Source organism: Arachis hypogaea, chromosome 9, assembly GCF_003086295.3.
Source record: "Arachis hypogaea cultivar Tifrunner chromosome 9, arahy.Tifrunner.gnm2.J5K5, whole genome shotgun sequence".
Lineage (NCBI taxonomy): Eukaryota > Viridiplantae > Streptophyta > Magnoliopsida > Fabales > Fabaceae > Arachis > Arachis hypogaea.
In genome coordinates, this window is record NC_092044.1 from 29,872,011 (window position 1) to 29,898,747 (window position 26,737).

The following is a 26,737-nucleotide window of genomic DNA, read 5'->3' on the forward strand; positions in this document are numbered from 1 at the left end:
AACCGCGAAGAACGACACCAAAGAGAGTCCAACCGAAGAAGAAACGATCACATGATAATGGGTGTCACCCCGTTCACCAAAGAGTCCTTAGGGTCAAGTTGCCAAAGGGTTTTGACAAGCCAACCGATATAAAATATGATGGCACCAAAGATCTCCAAGAACATCTGACGGCCTTTGAGGCTAGAATGAACTTAGAAGGGGCTGTTGACATTGCCGAATGCTGCGCCTTCCTAGTAACATTGGCAGGTCCCGCCATCAAGTGGTTTAACGGGCTCCCCAATGGATCAATATCCTATTTTGGCGATATCTCCAAAAAGTTCATGGCACAATTCACCACATGAATCGCCAAAGTAAAACACTCGATCAACCTGCTCGGGGTCACCCAAAAATCTGACGAGTCCATGAGAAAATACCTGGATAGATTTGACGACGAATGCCTGGAGATAGATGGACTAACGGATTCAATAGCCAAACTATGCTTAACTAATGGCCTGATGAACGAGAATTTCATGTGGCATGAGAATTAATAAACAACGAAGAAGTAAGTCAAGTTGTGGTGGCCAAGAAACGGCACCAACACAACACCACGATATAATCCCCCAAACAAAGAAGCCCCAAAAGAACACACCAAAGGCATTTCCCCCATCTGACCTCTTCGAATAGGAAAATTCACAAACTACACCCCACTACCAGCCTAAAATTTACCAACTGATAGCAGAGCGAGACGTGCTTCTTAAGGCCAGACAGCTAAAAGAGCGCACATGTGGCAACAAAAGCCTGTACTGGGAATTCCATAGAGGATACGGTTACCGAACCCAGGATGTTTCAACCTTAAGGATGAACTCAAGCAAGCCATCCGAGATGGCAAACTCAGGGCAAACTCCCTGAGTTTGCCAAGGTTATTCGAGAACCTAGGAGGGTGGAGAGAGAAAAATCCCCAGAACAGAAAGGGTGAAATCCTAGAGGTGTAAAAAAAGTATGTTGTGATAGTCCAAACGTTGACCCAACCATAGTGGTAAACGTCATCACGAGAAAGAACACACATGAGAAATCCAAGTCTGCGCTGAAAAAGGACATCCAAGTTATAGCTGTCAAGGGCGAACAAAGAGGTCTCCTACACCGACCTTAACGTTCTCCTCCGGCAATTGCCAGAATGGCATAGCCAAAGAAGACGCACTTTTCATTATTTCAGCTAGAGTTGGAATATGCATAGTAAAATGCATACTGATAAATACTGCATCTGATTCGAACATCCTGTTCAAAGGAGCCTTTGACAAGCTTGGCTTCCAGAATGACAACCTTCAAAACCACCTTAACAGGGTAGCCAAACTCGGAAATAACTTCATCAAACCGGATAGCTCCATGGTACTACCGATCATTATCAGAACGGGTATCTAGAAGAAAACTCTACTCTCCGAGTTCATGGTCTTAAAAGACTCCACGACCTATAATATCATTCTCGGAAGAAAATCCATCAATGATTTCTCTACCTCCATATTCACAAAGTTCCTGACCATCAGAACCATCAATGGCGATAGACAGGTAGCAGTAGAGTGCAACAACACGAACCTACCACTCCGAAAATGGTCTCATGACATGGCAGGAATCTTCTTCACTGACCTAGATGCACGGAAAGACAACCTGCCTAGACCAGAACCGAAGGAAGATTTGGAAAAATTACAGATTGGGCAGTCTATAGAGGAGTTCACTTACATCAACTGAAACCTACCCTTCGGTTTGAAAGGGCCACTCATAGAGTTGCTAAAAGAGAACAGAGACCTGTTCGCCTTTACACCTACCGACATGCCGAAAATAGACCCAGAAATAATATTCCATTGACTAGCTGTAGACCCCAAAGCTAAACCAGTAACTCAAAAAAGAAGAAAAATATCCTTGGACCGAGCAAATGAAGTAAAGAAACAAGTCAAGGGCCTATTGGAGGCCAGATTCATTCGGGAACTACTTAGCTAGCAAATGTCGTGTTGGTCAAAAAAGAAAACGGCAAGTGGAAAATGTGCGTCGATCATATGGACCAGTGTGCAGTGTGCAGTGTGCTTTTGTACAAATCAAATGAATATGCCAATTCTTTTGTTCTAACATATATATGCTTACTTGATATTTTTGTCCTTTCTTTTTTGTAGTGATCCTCTCAGCAACTCTATTGATTGTCATTTTTTCTGTAAGAAATAAAAAATTAGATTAATAGGTAGTAACATCAAGTACACCTCAATTCACGTGAAATTCACCAAAAGGCACACCAAATGCGTCGAAAGTATTTCTTGATTACATCACATAATCTCAGTTAAAAAAGACATGCAAATCAATCAAACATGCACAAAATGACACCAGAAATACTACAACAACATTTTATGGGATAGTTACAACAAATCCATGAACAAATCCTTCAAACTCAGTTTCAAAACATGCAAATCCCTCAAACATGGATAAAAACATATGCAAAACGCTCAACCATACACAAAATGACACTAAAAGCACTACAACAATATTCTGTTGCCTAGTTACGACAAAAAAGGACAACAACACCAATTACACCTCTATTCAGATAAAATACACCAAAAGTATTTTTTGATTACATCACTCGAACTCAGTTCAAAATATGCAAACACTCAAACATGCACAAAAAATATTTAAATCCCTCAAATAAATGCAAATATAGGTTAAACTATAGAGAAACACTACAATAATATTTTTCACCGATCTAACATAGTTATCACCAAATGAACAGTATATGAGAATAGTAATATCTACTTTAACGTAAGAACACAAAATGAATCTACTAAATAAATAGAAATATGACTATTTAGTATTTCGCGATTGAAAATGCGAAAGAGAAAATTGAAAAAAATAGACGATTAGTGAACAATACCTACAATCATCTTTCGTGTTCTGTTTTTGTGTTTCTTGTTAAAGATTTGGAACGTAGTTTTGAGATTTTCTTAAGTTTTTGCAAAGATTTTGAGTGATTTTTGAGAGATTTTGAGTGATGTTTGAAATAAGTTTGTTTCAACTCTGATCGAGATAGTTGAAGCGTTTTTCATATTAACTTTTGCTCTACTAAATAGTTACACGGGCACATGTTTATACGCTCTCTAATCTAGAGTTGTTTTTTGTTGAGTTTGGGCCAACTTAGTTGGACTTAGATGACAAAAAAAACCTGTACGTGTAACATAACTGTAAAAAATAATCTTACTATAAAACGAATCCAACAAGTTTATACACATTAAATGTACTATTTATTATGAATCATTAAATTTTATTAAATAAAAACCAAAAAATGTTATAAAAAAAAGTATTGATAGATTTTATAAATACACAACATATTAGTGCATACGTAAATATATTTTAATATATAATACTTTAAGTAAATAAATATTATAAAGCATATAAAGCATATAAATGTATAACCTTTTTGTTTTTAGATAAATAAATATAAAGCATATAAATGTATACAATAATATATTTTTATTTATTAAAATGAATTATTATGCAGTAAAGTTTTTATAAAATTAAAATATTATTTTTAATTACAAAAATTATTTTATATTACTTGACAAAATAATTAAATTTTATTTGTATTAATTGACAGATGATAGATTATTTTATATTAACATTAAAAACATCTTAAATGTTTATTTTTGTAAAAATATTATTCATAATATAAAATTATACAATATGATTAAAATATATGTTGATTTAAAAGATTACGTATATAATTATATAGAAAGATTAATTTTTTAAAAAATAAAAATTTAATATTTAATGTTTTGAGTTATTTTATTTATATTTCTCTCACTTAATTTGATTATTAGTTGGATTAACAACTGAAGATCATATATAATATAAATCTTATAAATTTCATTCTTAAACACTCATAATTAGGTTAGGACATACTATATTTCTATAATTTAAATGTTCATGTCATTTCATATTTTTTGCTTTTTGTAAAAGTAAATTTTAATTTATATTTAAAAAAATTTAAAATAATGTTGTTTATTTTTCTTATTTTCTAAAAATATAAATAAAAAATAAAAAAATATTTATTTAAAAGTGAGAAAGTAAAAAAGTTTCCAGTTTTAATAAAATTGAATATAATATTACGATATTTTAATATTATAATTTTTGTTTTAATAATAATAAAAAGGTAAGAAAGTTTCCAGTTTTAATAAAATTGAATATAATAGCAATTCTTAAGTTCATGTTTTTCTTAAATAAACAATTCTTATATTTTTTATTTATTATTTTTATTGTTCTATTTATTATCATGATAAATTTCATAAAATTTTGAAATTAACATTATTTTTTATTTAAAAAATAAGCTCAAAAATTATTATTATATATAAAACTAACTTCAATTAATAAACTACAGTCTTATCTATATTTTATATCACTCAACAAATGTCATAGTACCTATCAAATAAAAGAAAACCAATATTCCACGTGTTTCCTGTTGGGTATATGAAGATGGTAAGATGAAAAAATCTTATATTTATGTAGTGGTTTCAAGGCACGATTAGATTGCTTTTTTTAGAGAGATATTTGTTCCCACACTTAGTTGCTATAGGGTTGATGACAATACTCTCCCAGGATACAATGAAACCTAAAAATTTCTTAATTAGCAATAGTAAGAAATTCTCAACTCTCTTGAACAAAGAAAATCTCTTAATAGTAGTGTAAATTGTACGCTTAGTACTTCATATCTGAAATAATGGACAATGACTTATTTATACATATTGCACGTAGCAATTATGATTAGTTACGTATACAAATGGTTGTGTCATTTCTATTGCCAATAGATACAATGTTTTGAACATATACAACTCTTAAAGAGTTGTGTCCCTTTAGCCAATAGACACAATATTTTGAACATACACAATTCTTAAAAAATTATATCCCTTCAACCAAATGGTACAAAATAATTAATAACCATTTATTAATATTAATAATATTAATAATAATATTAATAATATTAATTAATCAAATTTGTAAATACCCTTTATTTCTTTCTCCTTCTTCCAACACATTTGAGCAAGTGTGAAAAAAATTTACTTTCCTCACCTTAACATTGCCTTACTTTTATTTCTTTTTTTTCTTGTATATTTGGCGTGGAAGATACCGGTAGGAGAACACTACGGAGATAATAATTTTGTTGAATAATATGAACAACCACCAATCAAATAAAATATATTATACTTTTAAATTAACTTTCTAAATTTTAATATTAAAATAACCATCCATACACTAATAAAATAAACATCTAATATATCTATTATTTATATTGTTTAATATTTTGATTGTTCAATTATACTTTTCCATACCGAAAACATACTAACATCGAACAAATTTGCTGTCACGACTCACGAGTCTATTTTAGATCTCATTGGTTTCTGTACGTACTTATGACAAATTAAACCAACGCAGAAGTTCGTCAAAAGTAAATACCAAACACACACAGAAAAAGAGAAAGAAACAAAACACAGCTATGGATACCATAAAGCGCAGAACGGTGGAAGTCAACGGCATAAAGATGCACGTGGCGGAGAAAGGAGAAGGCCCGGTGGTTCTTTTCCTGCACGGCTTCCCGGAGCTGTGGTACTCGTGGCGCCACCAGATACTGGGCCTCAGCTCCCTGGGCTACCGCACCATAGCCCCAGACCTGCGGGGCTATGGCGACACGGAAGCACCGGGGTCGGTGACGAGCTACACGTGCTTCCACCTGGTGGGTGATGTGGTAGCTCTGATTGATTCTCTTGGCGTAGAGAAAGTGTTTGTGGTCGGACATGATTGGGGGGCCATCATCGGTTGGTACCTCTGCTTGTTCCGACCAGACAGAGTTAAGGCTTATGTTTGCCTCAGTGTCCCTTTCCGACCGTTTCTTGGAAGAGACCCAAAAATAAAGACGGTTGACGCTTTCCGAGCCGCATGTGGAGATGATTTTTACATATGCAGGTTCCAGGTAATCTACATGAGGAGATGATTTTATTAATTTTAAATCTAAAGTAGAAGAGTAAATTGCATTGTTTATCACTGATATTTTTAATATTCTTTCTAACTATATATATTTGGAAAACATCTAGAAATCAATTTTTTTAACCTACAATTATTTTTTTTTAATTTTTACTTCTCTCTACAATAACAAGTACGACTCAGATCCTTTAATTTTTTTATTTTTATTTTATTCGTCGGTTATTTGTTTAAAGAAAATGTAGAGCACATGTTCACTTAAATATTTGATAATTATTAAGAGAACTTAACCAAAAAAAAAAGTAAAGAAGATAATAGGAATAGTAAGGGGCCTCGTTAGATTATTATAAGAAGGTTTAATTATTTTATTATTTTTTATAATTTTATTAAATTATATATTTTTTTAAATTAATTTATTATTATTTTTAATTTTATAATTAAATTTTTTATATTAAAAATATTAAAATTAACTAAATATTTTTTTAAAAAAATTATGTGAATAAATTTTTAATTACAAATATTTTTAATTTATAAAAAAATATACAATAAATTGTAATATTTTTTATATTATAAAAATCTAATTAAAAAATTAAAAAATAAATATAAAAATTTAATTAAAAATTTAATAAAATTATATAAAATTCAATAAAATAATTAAACCGTATAACAATTAACTAGACGTGAATGGATTGAAGTCTCTACTAAAAAGTAAATCAAACTACCCCACCAACGTAAATTATGGAACATCCAGATTTTTTTATGATTTATATATTTATTTTGCCTCCTCAATTTGTCAGAAGAGCGGTGCCGCTTGTTTTAAAATACTGCTGCATGTGCATTTTTTTTATATTCATATTACCAATAAATATATTTTTATTCAAACATAAATTTATTATGAACAAAAATATAAATGGTTTATAAATGTTATGTAGTTTTACATATGTTTTTGTACTACATATTCTTTTTTATAACATTGAATATACTTTTATAAATCATAAATATTCGTTTCTCCTTATAATAAATGTTTGTTATCTTATATAAATATATCAAAATGGATATAAGATAACCAATAATTTCTCATTTTTTATTATCCTAAATTCCTAATAATTTCTCATTACCTGATAACCTAACATAATTAATGATATAATCATATCTAGATCTGGGAGAAGCTAATAATTTTAATTTCATTGAGCCACTTTTATATGCGTATAAATACTTCTAGTAAAAGACAATAAAGAAAAAAAGAATTATCTTTAACTATTCATTTTAATAGTCATTTACTAAATGTTGATATATTTTTATTGAAAAAATTTTCTATATTTGACAATTATCAAAAACAGTTCTTAAGTATTTTTAAGATCAATCATTATATAAAAATTATAAGTTTAATTGTTGTTACGATGGGTAACCGAAGATTAGTGGATTGGACTTATTAGGTTGGCCCAATCGCTCAAAGGAGGGAACATTTGATCAGGTTAGCGTGTGGAAGCCTCCGTCCGACTTGTTTGCGTGTGAGTGAATATGGAGTGGTACCTGCAAAGACACTCCGATGCCTAAGTCAGCAAGGGTCTAAGCAAGTTTTTAGAGTATGAAAACTTAGAGGTACCTGAGGGGTGTCAGTGTATTTATAGTGGTGAACTCATAACCACCGTTGGAGGGGGTTCCACCTTTGAGGAGGATAACTGTCCCTTTATTTTAGGAAAGTTAAGATATGACTCCTGGAAGTGGGTTGAGAGATTTTAGGGGCAGTTACTTATTTGAATAAGTGTTATCTTCCAGCTAACCTTCGTTCCCGACTTCCTTGTGGTGAAACCTGTGTCGAACCCGACCTCTTGCAAGGAGGTCGGTTATAGGGGAAGACCAATCTTGTAGATTGGGCCTTTTTTTATCTTATTTAGATCTGGACCTTGGTATTGAGTCAGGGTATGAACAGTGCTCCTACTTGAGTCCAAACTCGTTTTGTGAGTTGGGCTCGAGTATACAACTCGGGATCTTAGCCGACTTGGTGAGGAACCGACGTGATTCTTCAGGAACCGACGTGATTTAAGTTTTTCAACCGTCGTGTCTAATCAAACGTCGTGTCTCTTCACAGGTTTTAGCATTTACACACGGGGAGCAGTTACATTGGTAACTGTGCATCTCTTAAATGGTTGCGTCATTTTATTGTTATGCCCCTAACGTGTTTATAAATACTTTCCATCTCTTTCCTTGTTTCGTTTCTAAAAAATTTCTCACTTGCACCCTCTGTTCGAAAGAAGAAACTCCTTTCATTTCGAGGTCAGTTCCTTTCTTTTCTCCTATTTTTACAAAACGCTTTTACTTGCATGTTTTTGTTTGGAGGAGCGTTGACTGTAGGCCTAGTGATTCTGTTTGTTTGAGAAACTTGCCTTAGGCCCTTTAGAGACCCTGTTTTCTATTCTTTTTCTTTTTTCTTTGTAGGATTCGTCACCCTTTTTTGAAAAAAGATGTCTTTCTTATAGTCTCTTTCATTTTGGGTCGATGGCACCGTTCTTGGGGAGAGCCCCCTGATAGATACTGACTATCTTACCGACCTGCGTACTCATCATAGAATCTGTGCTTTTGATGAGGATGAGCCGAAGTATGAACTGATTGTACCGGGTCCAGAAGACCGGATTTGTTTTGGGAAAGCTTCTGATGCAGACCCCCATTTTTTTCTTTATGTATGAAAGCTTTTTTACCCGTTTGGGTGTTTTTCTTCCTTTTTCTGACTTTGAGATAGTTGTTTTATCTCATTGCCGTGTCGCCCCTACTCAACTTCACCCCAACTCTTGGGGTTTCCTGAAAATTTATCAATTTATTAGCCATGCATTAGATTTTTCGACTTTTTTGAAGGTTTTTTTCTTTTTTACATGACCAAACCCTTTAGTGGGCAAAATAATAAATAGCAGTGGGTGTCTTTCCGGGACATCTAAGGCTGGAGGGTTTTTACTCTTTTTGATGAATCCTTCCATGATTTCAAAAATTTCTTTTTTAAAGTTCAAGCCGTAGAGGGTCACCACCCCTTTTTCCTGGACCAGAATTCTTCTCCTCGTTTTTCCCTATACTGGTTAGAGGCCTCTCCCGTAGAAAAATATAATCTGGATGATTTGAATGAGGTAGAAGCGGCTATTGTGGGGTTCTTCCAAGAAGTATAGGGGAGAGCCCCTTATCTTGATACAAAAAGGTTCCTCTAGGGGTCTCCGACCTTTGTACAGACTCAATTAGGTAGCTTTATTGTTGTTTTTATATTGTTTTCCAATCTGATTGATTTTCGAGCTGTTTTCTCTGACTTGTAGGCTGATTCTTCTATTACCTAATGGTTTTTACAGAAATGGCTAAGAATAATTCCAGCTCCTCCTATCAAAGAGTTCAGGATGCTAAGTCGAGGTTCCGTGCCAAGGTGAGTGCCGCCAGGGCTGCTGGCATTCTTCCTCCTCCTCTTCCTCCACCACCACCTCCTCCTCCTCCTCCTCACAACTTAGGGATCCCCTCCCGACATATTGTTATATCTTCCTCTGCTTCTTCTCTTCCGTCTCCTTCGCACCGATCTTCCTCTGAGCTAGAGAAGAAGAAGCGCAAGACTTTAGAGTCTGGCTCTTCTTTTGAGGGTGAGGCTAAGTTTAATGGGCCTCAGTTCCTTCGAAATCATATCTATCCTCATACTCGTATAAGTATGGATGATGCTTCCATTCGAAACCACCTTAATGTTCTGGTTTAGGGGAGTGTCCGGGCGGCTGGAGTATGTACAAAATTTATGGATATTTTTGAAAAGACTCCCCTCAACTCTTTGGGTTCTTCCCTAAAGGTTGACGAGTTAGAGTGGAAAATTTTCTTATATCAAGAAGATGAGAAGAGGCTAAAGGAGGAGGTCACTGAGTTAAAGGAGGAGAGGGATCTCCTCTAGGAGAGGGAGAAGAGGTTGCTAGGCCAGTGTGCCATGTCGGAGGGCCTAAAGGAGAAGGCGGAGCAGAGTTACATGAGGCTATTTGGGGAGAATCTGGACCTAAAGAAGGAGTTGGCGGGATGTCGGGAGGCCTTCCAGGATCTAGAGGACTCTATAGCTGAAGGTGCCGAGGAGGCGTGGAGGATCTTCAAGGAACAGGTCAGGCTTATTGCTCCTGACCTGGATCTTTCTCCATTGGACCCCGACAAGATCGTGGTTGATGCGGCATCGTCTATCCTCCCCGACATGAGATGGACTCCGACCTGAAGACTCGGGGGCAAAGGATAATAGAATCCCCTCCCCGATCAGAAGATGTTTCAAGTTCTTCAGGAGCTCCTTCCCAGGGTCCCGATCAACCTGCTCTGTCCTCCCCTGGCGCTGCTCCAACTTCTCTCCCTGGTCTTGATGGTGCTTCGATTAATCTTCCTAGTTCTGATGGTGCTCTGATTACTCTCCCTGGTTTTATTGGTGATGTCCCTTCTCCCGGTGGTGATGACCTTCCTTCTTCTAACTGATTATGGCTATATGGGGCCCGGCCTGTGGGTCCTCTATTTTTTAAACAATTTTTATATTTGTTTTATGGTGGTGGCTGTTGACATTTCTTGGCCCTTTGCGGCCGTAAATGAAAATTAAAAATACCCTTTTTTGGATAAGGGTTTTAGGTTATCTGTGTTGCGTGCATGTTTTCTGTTTAGGTTTTGAAAAACTTTTTTGATTTTTTGCTTTTTAAAAACCTTTTGTCTTGGCTGGCTGTCCTTTGTCTAAGTTACTTTGAATTTTCTCAAAGACTTGGGATAGCCTCTGCCTTTGGTTTTTTTATGGATTTTCTTATCTCTTTTTGGTATTCCTCGTACTCAATTTTTTTATTGAGTTTCCATAACTTAAGTATATTTTTGCGACGCATTTCATTTCTTCTCGGTTTTTACGATTTATAAGTCGAATATTTTCCGAGTTCTTTCATGATCTACTTTTATAACCTCTTTACACCGACTTGTACCTCGTCGTTTTATCCTGACGACCATCTGGGTCGGTTCATGGGATATTTACGTTTTGTCGAGTTTAAGTCGGCGTGTTTCGTAGAAAAAGTGAGAATAACGTAAAAAGGAATTTTGTAAAGAGATATTGGAAGAAAGATTTTTATTTATTTACAAGGGTACTTTTTTTTGCTACTAAGGGTTTTGACAATTCCTTGCTCCTTAGTCCCACCTTGATGCCTCGTTAAAAACTCCTTTCAGGAAAACCCTTTCTTTAGGGAGAAAACTGTGGAGTCGGGAAAAGAGTACATCAGGGGATGGAGTTCGCTTTTAACTATAGTACCTTTTCATATTACAAGCATGCCACGACCTAGGTAGCTCGGTGCCGTTCAAGTCGGTCACCTTATAGTAGCATTTTCCTGAGACCTCTCTAATTTTGTATGGTCCTTTCCAATTGGCAGCAAGCTTTCCATCCTCGGATTTGTTGACTCCAATGTTGTTTCTGATTAGAACCAAGTCGTCTGGGGTGAAACTTCTCCGAATGACCTTTTTGTTGTATCTATTTGTCATCCTTTGTTTCAACGCTGCTTCTCTTATCTGGGCTCATTCTCGGACTTCAGGGAGTAACTCAAGTTCTTCTTTGTGTCCCTGTATATTTCTGACCTCGTCATAGAAGCTCACCCTTGGACTTTGCTCGCTGATTTCAACTGGTATCATGGCTTCTATGCCATAAGCAAGTCGAAAGGGTATTTTCCCTGTGGCAGACTGAGGTGTAGTCCGATGAGCCCAAAGTACTTGTGGGAGCTCCTCAGCCTAGGCTCCCTTTGCATCTTGCAACCTTTTCTTTAATCCTGCCAGTATGACTTTATTAGCTGCCTCGACTTGCCCATTTGCATGTGAATGTTCTACCGAGGTAAATTGATGCTTGATTTTCATGCTGGCTACTAGGCTTCTAAAGGTTGAGTCGGTGAACTAAGTGCTATTGTCAGTGGTGATGGAGTGAGGTACTCCATACCTTGTGATAATGTTTTTGTAGAGAAACTTTCGACTTCTCTGAGCGGTGATGGTGGCCAATGGTTCTGCTTCTATCCAATTCGTGAAGTAGTCTACCCCCACTATTAGGTATTTTACTTGTCCAGGCGCTTAGGGAAATGGTCCTAGCAAATCCAATCCCCATTTTGCAAAAGGTTATGGAGAAGTTATACTAATGAGCTCCTCGAGTCTTGGGTGCTTCGCAGAATCCGAGATCAAACATATAACTCGGGACCTCAACAACAGAGCAGATGTCCTCTCCAAGTCAGCAAGTACCAAACCAGGGGGAACAATAGAAGCTTGATCCAACAAACTCTGCAAGAACCCTATGTAGTTAAAACAGAGGTCAAGCAAGATGTCCTTGAAATCTCCGGATTAGACCTCGGATGGATGAACCCTTCGTCGAATACCTAAAAGTCGACATCCTGCCCAAAGAGGAAAAAGAGGCTAAAAAGATCCAGAGGGAAGCACAAAACTACACTTTGGTAAAAAAAAATATTCTCTACAAAAGGAGAATATCAACACCATTATTAAAGTGCGTCCCGACCTCAAGGACAACTGAAGTCTTAGAAGAGGTCCACAATGGTATCTGCGAAAACCATCTTCATATTGGGGTCTTTAACTTGATACTCCCCATTTATTTGGGAGGTCACCAGTTGGGAGTCGCTGAATATCACTACTTTTGTAGCACCGACTTCTTCTGTCAGCTTTAGTCCTGCAATTAAGGCTTCATATTCTGTCTGATTGTTGGAAGTTGGGAATTCAAATTTAAGGGAGACTTCTACTTGGGTTCCCTCTTTGTTGACTAGTATTATGCCTGTGCCGCTTTCCATTTTGTTTGAGGATCCATCTAGATATAGTTCCCATGTAGTGGATTTTTCCTCTTAGTCTCTTGCATACTCTGCTACAAAATCGGTAAGGCATTGGGCTTTTATTGCCGTCCGAGTTTCATACTTTAAGTCGAACTCGGATAGCTCTATCGCCCACTGAACCATTCTACCCGCAATATCTGTCTTCTGAAGGATTGCATCATGGGTTGGTTCGTTCGAACTTTTATTATGTGGGCTTGAAAGTAAGGTCGTAGTCTCCATGAGGCTACTACTAAGGAGTATGCAAACTTTTCTATCTTTTGATACCTTAGTTCGGGGCCTTGTAGAACTTTGCTGGTGAAGTATACAGGATGCTGCCTGACCTCGTTTTCCCGTATTAGAGTTGATGCTACAACTTTATCTGCTACGGACAAATACAGGACGAGTTCTTCCCTAACTATAGGTCGGGTCTGAATTAGAGGTTGGCTTAAAAATCTTTTGAACTCCTGGAATGCTTCTTCGCACTCAGGAGTCCATTCGAACTTGCATCCTTTTCTTAGTAGAGAGAAGAGTGGAAGGGATCTTAGTGCTGATCCTGCCAAGAACCTGGAGAGGGCGGCAAGTCGGCCATTCAACTGTTGGACCTCTCTTAGGCAAGTCGGGCTTTTCATTTCTAGGATTGTTTTGCACTTGTTGGGATTTGCTTCAATCCCCCTTTGTGTCAGCATATATCCCAGAAATTTTCCAGCCTCTTTCGCGAAGGTGCACTTTGCAGGATTCAACATCATCCCATGCAACCTTATGGTGTTGAAGACTTGCGAGAGGTCTGTCAAGAGGTCGGTCTCCTCCTTGGTTTTTACTACCATGTCGTCGATGTAGACTTCCATTAGATTCCCTAGATAAGGAGCAAACACCTTATTCATTAGCCTTTGGTATGTGGCTCCAGCATTTTTTAATCCAAAAGGCATGACCACATAGCAGCAGTTTGCTCTAGGCATGATGAAAGATGTTTTTTCTTGATCTGGCTTGTACATCGGGATTTGGTTGTATCCCGAGTAGGCGGATAAACGACAAGTATTGGTACCCTGAGCTGGAGTCTACTAGGGTATCGATACTGGGAAGTGGGTATGGGTCTTTGGGGGCACGCCTTGTTCAGGTCAGTGTAATCGATGCACATTCTCCACTTACCGTTTTGCTTCTTGACCAGCACTACATTTGCCAGCCGTGCCGAATACTTGACATCTTTGATGAAGCCGGCTTCTAAGAGGGCTTGTACTTGCTCTTCCACTACTTGAGCTCGTTTTGGTCCGAGCTTCCGCCTGCGCTGCTGTACAGGTCGCGATCCGGGGTATACTGAAAGCTTGTGGGACATGAGTTCAGGGTCTATCCCTGGCATGTCGGAAGCTTTCCAGGCAAAGAGGTCAAAATTATCTTGTAGGAGCTTTATCAGCCTCTGCTTTAGGTCTCCATCTAGGCTGGCTCTTATGTTGGTGTTTTTTTCCTTCCTCTTCTCCGACCTGCACTTCCTCAGTTTTCCCCCCGGTTGCGGCCGCATCTCTTCTTTAGTTCTGACCCCGCCGAGTTCTATGATGTGAACTTTCTTGCCCTTTCCTCTCATGTTCAGGCTTTCATTGTAGCATTTCCTTGCCAATTTCTGGTCTCCTCAGACGGTTGCTATTCCCTCAGGTGTTGGGAATTTCATGCAAAGATGAGGGGTGGACACCACTCCTCCGAGTCGATTTAAGGTAGTCCTACCGATTAAGGCATTATATGCTGACCCTACGTCGACGACTATAAAGTCGATGCTCAGAGTTTTGGATTTTCCCCCTTTTTCAAAAGTCGTGTGGAGGGGTATAAATCCTAGTGGTTTTATTGGCGTGTCCTCTAATCCGTACAGGGTGTCGGGGTAAGCTCTCAACTCCTTTTCCTCCAACCCCAGCTTATCGAACGTTGGCTTGAAAAGGATGTCAGCTGAACTCCCCTGATTTACCAGGGTTCTGTGAAGATGGGCGTTGGCAAGGACCATGGTTATTACCACTGGGTTGTCATGTCCAGGGATGATCCCTTGTCCTTCTTCTTTAGTGAATGAGATGGTTGGGAGGTCGGGGACCTCGCTCCCGACCTGGTAGACTTCCTTCAAGTGTCTCTTGCGAGATGACTTTGTGAGTTCACCTCCCCCAAATCCCCTGAGATCATATGTATATGTCTTTCTGGGGTCTGTGGTAGTAGATCTCTTCGGTCGCCGTCATCTCGCTTTCATTTTCCATTATTGTCCGACCTTTCCATGAGATATCTATCAAGCCGACCTTCCCTGGCCAAATTTTCTATCACATTTTTAAGGTTGTAACAGTCATTTGTTGAGTGACCATACATCTTATGGTACTCACAGTAGTCGCCGCAACCCTCCCCTCCCCCCCCATTTTTATTTTTGATGGGCCTTAGGGGTGGTATCCTTTGAGTATGGCAAATTTTCTTGTACACATTGACTAGGAAAACTCTTAGAGGAGTATAAGAGTGATATCTCATCGGCCTTTCAGGGCCAACCTCCTCTTTTTTTCTTGGGGTCTCTTTCTTTCTCTTTTAGCGAGTGAGGGTGCCTAGGTCGCCAGTTCGGCTCTCGCAGTCTAGTATTTTCCTCCATGTTGATGTACTTTTCAACTCTTTCCTGTACATAACTCAAGGAGGTCAGGTGCCTTTTTGATATGGACCTAGGAGAAGGAGCCCTCCCTGAGTCCATTTACTAGGCCCATTATTACTGCCTCTGTGGGCAGGTCTTGAATCTCCAAACACGCTTTGTTAAACCTTTCCATGTAGTCTCTTAAAGGTTCCCCGACCTCCTATTTCACACTCAGGAGGCTCGGTGCGTGTTTTACTTTATCCTTCTGGATGGAGAACCGCATCAGGAATTTCCGCGAGAGGTCGTTGAAGCTAGTGACCGACCTGGGTGGGAGACTATCAAACCACTTCATCGCTGCTTTCATTAAGGTAGTTGGGAAAGCTTTGCAGCGAGTAGCATCAGAAGCATCGGCCAGATACATCCGACTTTTGAAGTTACTTAGATGATGCTTTGGATCCGTGGTCTCGTCATAGAGGTCCATGTCAGGACTTTTGAAGTTTCTTGGAACTTTTGCTCTCATTATATCCTCACTAAACGGGTCTTCTCCTCCCAAGGGTGAATTTACTCGGTCGCTAGGAGAGCTTCGACTTTTGAGGGAGGACTCCAACCTTAAGAGTTTTTCTTCTAACTCTTTTCATCGCTCTATCTCATTTCTCAAGTTCCTCTCTGCCTCTCGCTGTCGCTCTAGCTCCTGCTCCAGCTGCTCCAGACACCAGTGACGAATCCAAAAAATTTTGATAGTGGGGCAAAAATATATATATATAATAATTTTTATAATAAAAATATTATGTATATATAAAAATTAGTTATTAAATTATTTATTAATTATTATGTATTCGTATATAAATATATGTATTGTTTAATTTATTTTTAATGTGTATTACACAGATTGTTATTTTCGATGTAAATATAACATGATTAGTTTTTATAATATCCAATTTTACAAATTAAAATACTAAAATAATCATTTATAAATAGGATAAAGTATATTTTTTATCCTTAAAGTTTGAAAAGTTTCAAAAATATCCCTAAGTTTTATTTTGTTTCAATTTTGTCTCAAAAGTTTTTGATTTGCATCAAATATACCTCAAATTTTTAAAAAAATTTAAGATTGATTCAACAACAATTTCATAAAAACAATTCCTCAACACAAGCAAATCAAGCATAATTTTCATGCATTATTATTATATTGGTCTTAAATTTTTTGAAAATTTAGCCTCCGATGGTATATTTGATGCAAATCGAAAGCTTTTAGGACAAAATTGAAACAAAATAAAATTTAGGGGTATTTTTAAAACTTGTGCCAAATTTTGGGATAAAAAATATACTTTACCCTTATAAATATCTGTCTTTTTATATAGGATAATGCTACATATTCATATTTTTTTGTTAACCAGGTCCAATTAAATTTGTCTAAAACAACAAAAATCAGTAATGACTAATTTTATTTTAAGTTTTATTGTTTAACTTGGTTAGACTTAGTTCATAAAAAGACTTGGATGTATAGTATTTCTTTTACATATATATAACTAAATACTTATTTAGAAATTTACTTCTTATACAATTAGAAGTCAATTCTTATTGATATTTATAGTTGAAAAGATTCTTTCAATTAATTTAGTTGTTACAGGAAAAAAATTAAAACTAATATAAAAAAGATAAATAACACTCTTTCAAGTTAATTTCTAAGAAAAAACACAAATTTTATTTAAATTGAGAATTGATCATTCTAATGACATCTAATATAAAATTTTTAAATTGACTATGAAGTACCAAAAGTTGAATAAAAAATTATTGTTGGGTCAAATTTAATAATTTAGTGGATAATTTAGTGGGGACAAATAAATATTATTATCATATACTACTCAAAAAAAAATTTAAATCGTAGTGGGGGCGATTGCCCCACACTCATGTACATACATCCGTCCCTGCCAGACGCTCTTGGTGGCCGTAGAACAATCCCATGAAGTCGGTCGCATGGGGCTGTCCTTCTTTTCCTGATTCGCACCCTTCAGAAGAGTTTGCCTTTGGGTCTTTTAACCTAGAGGTACCTTTTCTGTGCTGGTGGCTCATCTCTTGGTGAGGGGCTACGTTTGCGTCGTTGTTCCCAGTGTCCAGATTCTCTTGTTCAAAATCGGGCGTCGCGTGGCCATCTTCAATTGAATTGTCCGCCATTACTGGTTGATGTCTTGGGTCCCCAACAACGGCGCCAATGTTACGATGGGTAATCGGAGATTAGTGGGATGGACTTATTAGGTTGGCCCAATCGCTCAAAGGAGGGGCCCTTTGACCGGGTTAGCGTCTAGAAGCCTCCGTCAGACTTGTTTGCATGTGAGTGAATAGGGGCTGGTACCTGCAAAGACACTCCGATGCCTAAGTCAGCAAGGGTCTAAGCAAGTTTTTAGAGTATGGGAACTTAGAGGTACCTGAGGGGTGTCAATATATTTATAGTGATGAACCCATAACCATCGTTGGAGTGGTTCCACCTCTTAAGGAGGATAACCGTCCCTTTATCTTAGGAAAGTTAAGATATGACTCCTATAAGTGTGTTGAGAGATTTTAGGGACAGTTACTTATTTGAATAAGTGTTATTTGCCAGCTAACTCTCGTTCCCGACTTCCTTGTGGTGGAACCTTTGTCGAACCCGACCTCTTGCGAGGAGGTCGGTTGCAGGAGAAGACCAATCTTGTGGATTGAGCCTTTTTTTTTTATCTTATTTAGATCTAGACCTTGATATTGAGTCAGAATATGAACAACTGTCAATAATTATCTAAATCTCAATAAAGATATTGTAAAAAAATTGATATAAGGTAACTATTAAAAATATTTGTAATATTTTATTTTATAATTATTAATCATAAAAAATATCGGCAAACTCCTTATTTTATAATTATTATAAAATAAAAAATATTTTATTTTATAATTATTAGCTTGTGACTTATTTTATTCCTCCGTTTTACCAATAAGTTTTCATTAATGTAACATTACTATTTGTTTTCAGTCATACTCTATTAATATTACTCTAATCAATCATAGAGATTAGAGGGAATAAATGGATAAAATAATTTAAAATAATTATCCAAATTAGTTTATGAGATTTTAAAAATTAATCTCTCGAGTTTTAAAATATATAAATTGATCTTTAAAGTTTATTTTATTACTCAATAATAAAAAATACTAACATAGTATTAACTCGTGGTCGTTAAATATTTTTGTATTGCAAGTTATACAAATCAATCCTAATAATGAGATAGACGAATTAATTTCAAAAAGAGAACAATAAACAAATGAATTTCTAAAATGAGTTAGACATATCAATTTCTCAATCACCACAAGCTTCATCTTCTTAAAGATGCTCTTCTTTGCCACAACAGTCATTGTTGCCGCCGCCACCTCCTCCCCATCTCCAACCTCCTTTCTATACTCCTCCATTTCCTTGCTTGTCTTTTTCACTATCGCCTCCGTCCTCTCCTATATTGCCTTCTCCTACCCCCCTCTTCTACTACGACCATCTTATTCCCCTCTCCACCCTATATTTTTCTACAGGATAATTTTACAAATGAGTTATGTTACGTGTACACTAAAATCAATCACTAAAATATATGCTGAAATATAAATACACATTAAAAATAAATTAAACTATACATGTATTTATACACAAATACATTGATGACTAATTTTAATAGTTGATTTTGGTGTACAAATAATATTTTTATTTGCAAATTTATTTTAAATATTTGTGGCTTTAACATTTTTTAATTCAAATAAAAGTTTAAAAGTAGAAATTTATTTGAGGATAAGTGGTAATTATTAGATAAGTTAATTTATATGTATTATATAAATGTAAAAATAAGTTTTAATACATATAATCAATTGCGTATTTTTATATCAGTAAAAATAATTAATTCTTATATTTACTACTTAAAAAAATTATTTAAACACATAAATTTAATTAGACGATAATATATATCAAAATTAAACTCATTATTTGATGTGAAAAATATTCTACAAAAAATAACTTTTTCTTTCCTTCTATTTTGTTGAATATTGACCTTACAGGAACCAGAGAAGATGGAATCTGAGTTTGCTCGAGTTGACACAGCTTATCTGTTCAAGAACATACTTACAACCCGCTTAACTGAAGCCCCAATATTTCCAAAGGGAGAATACGGAAATGGTTTTAATCCAAATCCTCAAGAGACATTGCCCTCTTGGCTCTCAGAACAAGATATTGCTTATTATGTCTCTAAATTTGAGAACACAGGCTTCACTGGAGCTATAAACTACTATAGAAATCTCAACATGTAAGTGTGTTCATCTCCTCTTTATTCTAGTATAATAGTTTAAGATCAGAACTTCTATAAAAGCAAAAGAATTAGTCATTTATTTATGTTAAATAACAAATTCAATTTTGTTGCAGAAACTGGGAACTAACAGCACCATGGACCGGGGTAGGAATCAGCAATGTGCCAGTGAAGTTCATCATAGGTAGTGTGGATTTGGTGTACAATTTCCCAGGGGTGAAAGAGTATATTCACAACGGTGGTTTCAAGAAAGACGTGCCTAATTTAGAGGAAGTGGTTGTGCAAAACGGAGTGGCTCACTTCAATAATCAAGAAGCAGCAGAGGATGTGAACAACCACATTTACCAGTTTATTAACAAGTTCTAGTCTTGAATCATTCATCTGGTTCATACTTGATGTTTAGACTTTAGATACATTTTCTGATGCTTGCTTGAATAAGTTGTGATTGCCAGTTACGTTTGCATTGGCAACCTCTTTGCTTTTAGCTTCATCTGAACTCTTTTCCTTTTATTTCCTTTTTTTTTTTAATTTCTTGTTGTTGTACTCTTGTTTGACGAGCCAACGCCATAATGGACGCTTTTTAATTTTCATATTGCACCGTTAGTGGAGTAGGCCACACATATGGGATGCATGTGAGCTTTACCGGGGTGTAGTGTCAGGCCAACTGAAATCAGACGGTGCGACAGGAGAAGAAAAAACGGACAGTCCGATTTGCAGCTTCCCACCAATTAATATTAGCCAAATTATAACTCAGAGACGTATAGGGGAGATGGAGGAGATGGTACTGAAAACTGGATTTATGAGAAGGTAAGCTTTTATTTAATTTAATAGCTGCACTCAGTGATCGATATTACATTACATCATTATACGAATATTAATGCATGCAGCAAGTGATCATGGAAGCAGAAGCGAAAGAAGCGTTGTGGCGTGAGGAGTTGATAGAAGAGATAGAAGAGAAGGTTGGAGGGTTGAAAGAGCTTGAAGAAGCAGGCAAGAAGGAGGAACTAGTCAAGTGATGAAACAAGCAACTCGGATCCTTCCAGTTTTCTTTTTTTAAAAAAAATGCTAATCGGACAGTACGACCTCGAACCAACTCGGACCGTCCGATTGGTTTTCTATTAAAGAAATCGGACGGTCCGATTTTTTTCTGCCATTGTTCAAAAATTTATATCCCACACCTATGTCTAACACCATTGTATCCCATAACCAAGTACAACTCACATACTGGTGGCATATCGGAAAAAAAAAAAAAAGAGCCCATAATAGAAACATGTTTTCATCAACTTGTCTTCAACTATGGACCTGATGATAGTTGGTATTTTCAAAGTATCATCTAGGTTTATGTTATAGTTAGTCGTTGATATTATAAAAACTTAATAGGAACATAAGTAAAGTTTTATATTTATAAGAACTAAATAGATATTTTAAATGCTTTAATTTCATACTATTAATAAAGGGGTAAGATAATTACTTTTATTCACATTTCCTTGAGCTCATTAAGGGTTAATTTTGAGGATTAACTTCGTTATTTCACTATAAGTTTCTCGTATAAATAAAGAGGCAAGAAGCCTATAATAGAAACTAACTTGAGTTAGTCATATAGCTAACTCACTAGTCCAGTTTAAAAAGCTCAGTAACTAAAAAAAACTGGATCTCAATTTCACATATTAATCTGACTTATCGAATTAAAAAACATCATAAAAAATAAAATTAAAAAACACCTAGAATAGAACAACTACTTTTAGTTGACACTAATTCATTATCAATTAAATTTTTATTATTATTATATGAATAAAGAAAATGCATAATTCGTCGGGTTCAAATGACTGAAATTAATATATTTTAGAGATAATGACCAAATCAGTACCCGAAATATTCAAACGCTAATATTTTGGTACCTCACTATTGTTATTGACAAAATGGTGTTTAAAAGATTTTAAAATTTGACAAGCGTATCCACGAGTTCACTGGAGCACATTTCCGGCAAGCACAGTGCTGACATGGCCACTGCGTTTTGATGACATGGCAAATACCCCCCAACCCTAATTCTTCTCCTTCTCCTTTCCCCTCCCCAACGCACTCTCCCCTTCCCCTTCCTGAATGCATTCTCCCCCCTCCCCAACCCTAATCCTTCCCTCCCCCTCTCTAACCCTAATTCCCCATCTCCAACGCACTTCCCCCTCCTCAGTCCAAAATCCCCTTTTCTGAACCCTAATCCCCTTCCCTTATCTCTTTGAATTCTAACCCCCTTTCCAACACAGTGTCTCACACTCTCAACTCACTCTCCCCCAAAACAGCAGTAGAGCTCAACCTTCTCAGTTTTACAGAGACAGTGTCATCGACACCGCACTGCCGTCATCTCGTCGTCGAGTCTTTTGTGTCCGACAGTGTCTCCTTTGTAGCATTGTGTTGTCTGCACGCCTTCACCGCTGTCGCCTTCACTGCTTGTATCTGCTTGCTGCTAGCCCCCAGTCGTTGCCATGCCTCCTCTGTCTGGGTTCCATTTTGGCTCTATCGTGTCCTGCCCCCTCTGTGTCTGGTGTTCGTCTTCTATTTTTGCTTTGGTGGTGTCTGTATTATGTTTTATTTTATTTTATTTTGATTATTGTATATGAATTTGTTTGTTTTTTCTGAGTTTCTTGCTTTGGTGGTGTCTGTATTAAGTTTTATTTTATTTTATTTTATTTTGTTTTATTTTATTTTAATTATTGTATATGAATTTGTTTGTTTTTTCTGAGTTTTATTGTGATTAATCTTTTTGAATGATAATTTAACCTAAAAATTTGGGACAATTCATAATTTGGGGCAACTCTATTGATGTTGAGGTTGTTGTTGCTGTTAATGGTAGTGTTGAGGGAGGGAGAGGGAAGTGTGCGTTGGGAAAGAAGGAGTGGTGGAGAGAGAGAGAGTGGTGGAGGTTGTTGTTGCTGTTGATGTTGTCGTTGCTATGAATGGTGGTGTTGAGGGAGGAAGGAAAAGTGTACGTTGGGGAGGGGCTTGTGATGCGACGGGGACTGCGATTAGGAAGAAGTATACGTTGGGGATGGGGACTGCGACAAGGAGGGAGAGAGAAGAGGAGGGAGTGTGCATTGGGGAGAAAACTTTGGGGGTGGTTTGCGTTGGGGATGGGACTGCGACAAGGAGAGAGAGGGAAGAGGATGGAGTGTGCATTGGGGAGAAAACTTTGGGGGTGGTTTGCCAAGTCATCAAAATACAGTGGCCACAGTGGCCACATCAGCACTGTGCTTGCCAAAAATGTGCTCCGGTGCACTCGTGGATACGCTTGTCAAATTTTAAAACCTTTTAAGGACCATTTTGTCAATAACAATAGTGAGGTACCAAAATGTCAGCATTTGAATCTTTCGAGTATTGATTTGGTCGTTACCTCTATTTTAATAAAAAGCCGCCACCAAGACAGCTTTGATACTTTTATTAAACCAAGATAATTTTATGCAATTGCAAATTACTCAAAAATATTCCTAGCGAATCACTATTTGAAAGACGACCAAGAAACTCTAATAATAAATAATCTTAGAAAGTTTGATATCCTTTAATCAAATGATTTGTCAACCCATATTTCAAAACTTGATTTTGGCACTGAATAGCAAAGTATAAAATGATAAACTTATTGTCTTCATATGTTCCTAGAATAAAACCCATTTTTCGCTCTATACCCTTCAATGATTAAAGCAAAATTTGAATATAAAAACTCTTCATGACTAAGAAAGCTACTAATAATTCTAGTTTTACTACCTCCGTCACCTAATTAGCCAAAAAAATATGAATGAATGCTTTGTTTTCATGGGTTCCCAAACATGCTCCAAGTTAGTATGTCAACGTTTAGTTACGTCTGAATTCCAAACTCTCAACATCAAAACTTAGTTGATAGTAAGCATACGTTACACTTCAAGAGAGAGGAAGGCGAGAAACAAAAAAATCATCATAAAGTTAAGAATGTAAACAACAACTTGAACACTCTTATCACTGTCTATGATATTGGAAAAATATGAATGTCAAAAATAATAGCACAAGTAGAGAAATAGGGATAGAAAGATCATCATATCAAACCCTAAACCCTCTGCTGTTCCTCCTTCCTCTAGCCTTCTCAAACTTCCTTCCCTTTGATCGCACATAAGGCTTGGTGTGGCTGTGTGGCACACCAGGTGCGGGACCAAAGTGCTTCACGGCTTCTCGAGCATTCTTCGGGCCTCTAAGAAGGACCTGCTTCCAAGAATTTTAGATTAAAAATTGACATTCATAAAAGTGATACGTGTTAGATATGCGACAAAATTCGACAAAATATAATGACGATTGGCATAGAACAGTATCCACACATACCGTGTTCTGTCCAAGAGGGGCCCTAAGAGCCAACTGATCGAATGTAATGCATTCACCACCAGCCTTCTCTATTCTTGCACGAGCAGTCTCAGTAAACCTGAGTGCGGTAACTTTCAAGGGTGGAACATCATATACACGAATATCATCAGTTATAGTCCCAACCACCACTGCAATCTTACCTTCCTGCATGAATTAATTCCATAATTAAATCAATCCACAATAACACCACAAAAGTACGTAAAAAACCAAATAATAATAATAATAATAATACACACCTTCCCCTTGGTATACTTAATCAGCCTTGACAAAGATAGTGGAGGCTTGTTAACCTTGCTCATGAACAAGCGCTTCAATATTACAGCATTGAAGTTGCTGTTAGTTCTCCTCACAAGGAACCGGTAAAGCTGATCATGTAACAACCACCATAAAAAATAAATCAATGCATTTAACAATATCAAGAAAGTACGAAAACCACAGATTCAAATAATAAATAATATTGTACTAAAGACATAAGAACAAAATACACTAATATAGCACATAACATCTGGTTCTGAAACTAGTTATCTCCCAAATGCATGACTACTAAATTGGAAACGAGAAAAAAACAGCGAAATAATGTAAAGGACTGGCTCCCTCAGTAAAATAAACTTAATGTCTTAATCATCTGATATCAGCATTAGCATGGCATTGAAAAAGGGCATCACAGGGAACCTATTTCTCCTTTACAAGAACAAAATTCTCATCGATAGCTTAGTTAACTGGTTCAAGTAACAACAAAGTGGCTTAGGGTCAGCCAAATATAGTTGAAACACAAGAAACAGACATATTTCGATCATGCAGAAAATCTGCACTACCATTACCAAAACAATGCATACTACAATGCGAAGTATTGCAGTTTCACCAAGATTAGAGTTACTGATAAGACAAATATTTAAATAACTAGTGTTAAAATGGATTTAAAATTATTTAATCTCTGAAAAGTATGCATGGAAGCATAACAATATTGCTTGTGAAATAACGTATCTCCAAAAACGATTATTTTACTTTTACATTGCTAATGATACATGACAATGAAATAGAGAGCAGAACTAGTTCCCTCAGTATAATAAACCAAATCTCAATCATATAGCTTCAGATATACATTAGCATAATATAACAAAATGCATCATTGGGAACCTTTTCTCCTCTACAAGGACAACATTTTCATTAACATCCTACCTCAACAAAAAATCAAAGCGCACTTTAGGGATACAAACATAACTAAAACACACAAAAGGACTATAAAAAACATCAGTGCTAAATTGGATTTAAAATCATTCATCACCAATAAAAAAAGACATGAATTTTAGGGCTCAGACAAATGTGGAAAGATATATTCCCAGACCTAACGAATTTTCGAAGGTCTCATAATGAGCTGGGATCACATTTATCATCATCGTCACGAAAATCAAACACAATAGCAAATTGAAAATAAAAAATTAACAAAAGATAAAAGGCATATGCGAAAATGAACAGGTAAGTTACCTTGACCAAGAGCTTAAGGTAGATATCATTGGACTTTGGTGCTGTTCTTTTGGTCTTCTTGCTCTTACCTCCAGCCTTCAGATCGATCCCCTGTATGTGTGTGTTCAATTCAAAACGAAGATTGGATCAGAAAATGTGACAAATAAAACGGGAAAGAATAAATAAATTGCAACAGAAGAGAGAGAGAGAGAGAGAGAGAGAGAGAGAGAGAGAGAGAGAGAGAGAGAGAGAGAGAGAGAGAAAGAACCATGGCTGCTTCGGGAGATGGAGGAGCTGCTGCTGATGCGACTGAAGGATTTAAGATGGGAGTTAGGGTTTTCGAGTTGCTTTTTGTGCTCTCTTGATGGTGGGATGAAATGGGCCAGGCTTCAATTTTGGATTCAATTTATTGGGCTATCCTGAAACTAAAGAAAAATGAAAGCATGACCTATTTGTCGTTTTGGGGAAGGGATGTCAACGGGGTTCTGTCCTCCCCGTTCGCAATAGCAACTAAGAAACGTCAATTCCTTTGGTTAAAGTTAAACATATAATTAAGTGGAGACTGGAGAGTCATAATTTTTGTGAAATCTATTTAATCTATAAAAATATTATTTATACAATAAAATTAATTATTTAAAATTAGCTACTATATATTTTTTATAAATATATATGTAATTTAATTTAATTTTATTATATATTTTATATTTTTAATATATATTTTATATTAATAACTAATTTAATAATTAATTTTAGTATATACCTAGTATAGATTTATCTATCTATCTATTTTATATATAATAGGAATATAATGTATGGTTCTATATTTGACAAGTATAATATCTCTATATTTGACAAACATTAAGATTCAATGCATAACAAGTAACACTTTAAGAAAAAAAAAATTCACTTTTTGAACTTCACCAAAAGAAGGAGCTCTAGAATTGTGTCTACAGTTTTTTTTTGTTTTTGGTTTTATATTCAAACAAAGTTTGTTGAATGAGATTTTTTTTTGCAAAAATTTTTTGAGAAAGTTTTAATCTTTTTCTAAAATTTTAAATCTATCATTTGAATCTCTCATTTATCCTCATTTCTCTTATTTTATTTTAATTAACAACTATAAAAAATACCAATTCTCATTATAAATTTTAGTTATTGTGTATTTTTTTTTGGGTTAAGTACTTTTTTCGTCCCTAAAGTTTTGAGTCAAAATCAAAATCGTTCCCGACCTTTTTTTG

At 36.1% G+C, this 26,737-nt stretch overlaps 2 protein-coding genes and 2 non-coding genes across 4 annotated transcripts; 1 reads left to right on the forward strand and 3 right to left on the reverse strand.

The window, feature by feature from the left end:
* The first annotated feature begins 5,098 nt into the window (after positions 1–5,098).
* LOC112710791 (epoxide hydrolase 3) lies at positions 5,099–20,944 on the forward strand. The gene is made up of 4 exons (XM_025763194.3): positions 5,099–5,974; positions 19,417–19,661; positions 19,778–20,468; positions 20,549–20,944. The coding sequence occupies exons 1-3, from the start codon at positions 5,501–5,503 to the stop codon at positions 20,025–20,027; spliced, it is 969 nt and encodes a 322-aa protein (XP_025618979.1). The 5' UTR covers positions 5,099–5,500; the 3' UTR covers positions 20,028–20,468; positions 20,549–20,944.
* Positions 20,945–23,486: 2,542 nt separating this feature from the next.
* Positions 23,487–26,024, reverse strand: LOC112710792 (large ribosomal subunit protein eL18). Its single transcript, XM_025763196.3, has 5 exons — positions 25,771–26,024; positions 25,524–25,613; positions 24,275–24,403; positions 24,000–24,182; positions 23,487–23,882 (listed from the first exon to the last, which is right to left on the reverse strand). The coding sequence occupies exons 1-5, from the start codon at positions 25,771–25,773 to the stop codon at positions 23,724–23,726; spliced, it is 564 nt and encodes a 187-aa protein (XP_025618981.1). The 5' UTR covers positions 25,774–26,024; the 3' UTR covers positions 23,487–23,723.
* Positions 24,627–24,710, reverse strand: LOC112713742 (small nucleolar RNA snoR53Y). The gene has a single exon (XR_003158712.1). It is a non-coding gene; the product is annotated as a small nucleolar RNA snoR53Y (small nucleolar RNA).
* On the reverse strand, positions 25,344–25,445 carry LOC112713740 (small nucleolar RNA snoR69Y). Its single transcript, XR_003158710.1, has one exon. It is a non-coding gene; the product is annotated as a small nucleolar RNA snoR69Y (small nucleolar RNA).
* Positions 26,025–26,737: the final 713 nt, after the last annotated feature.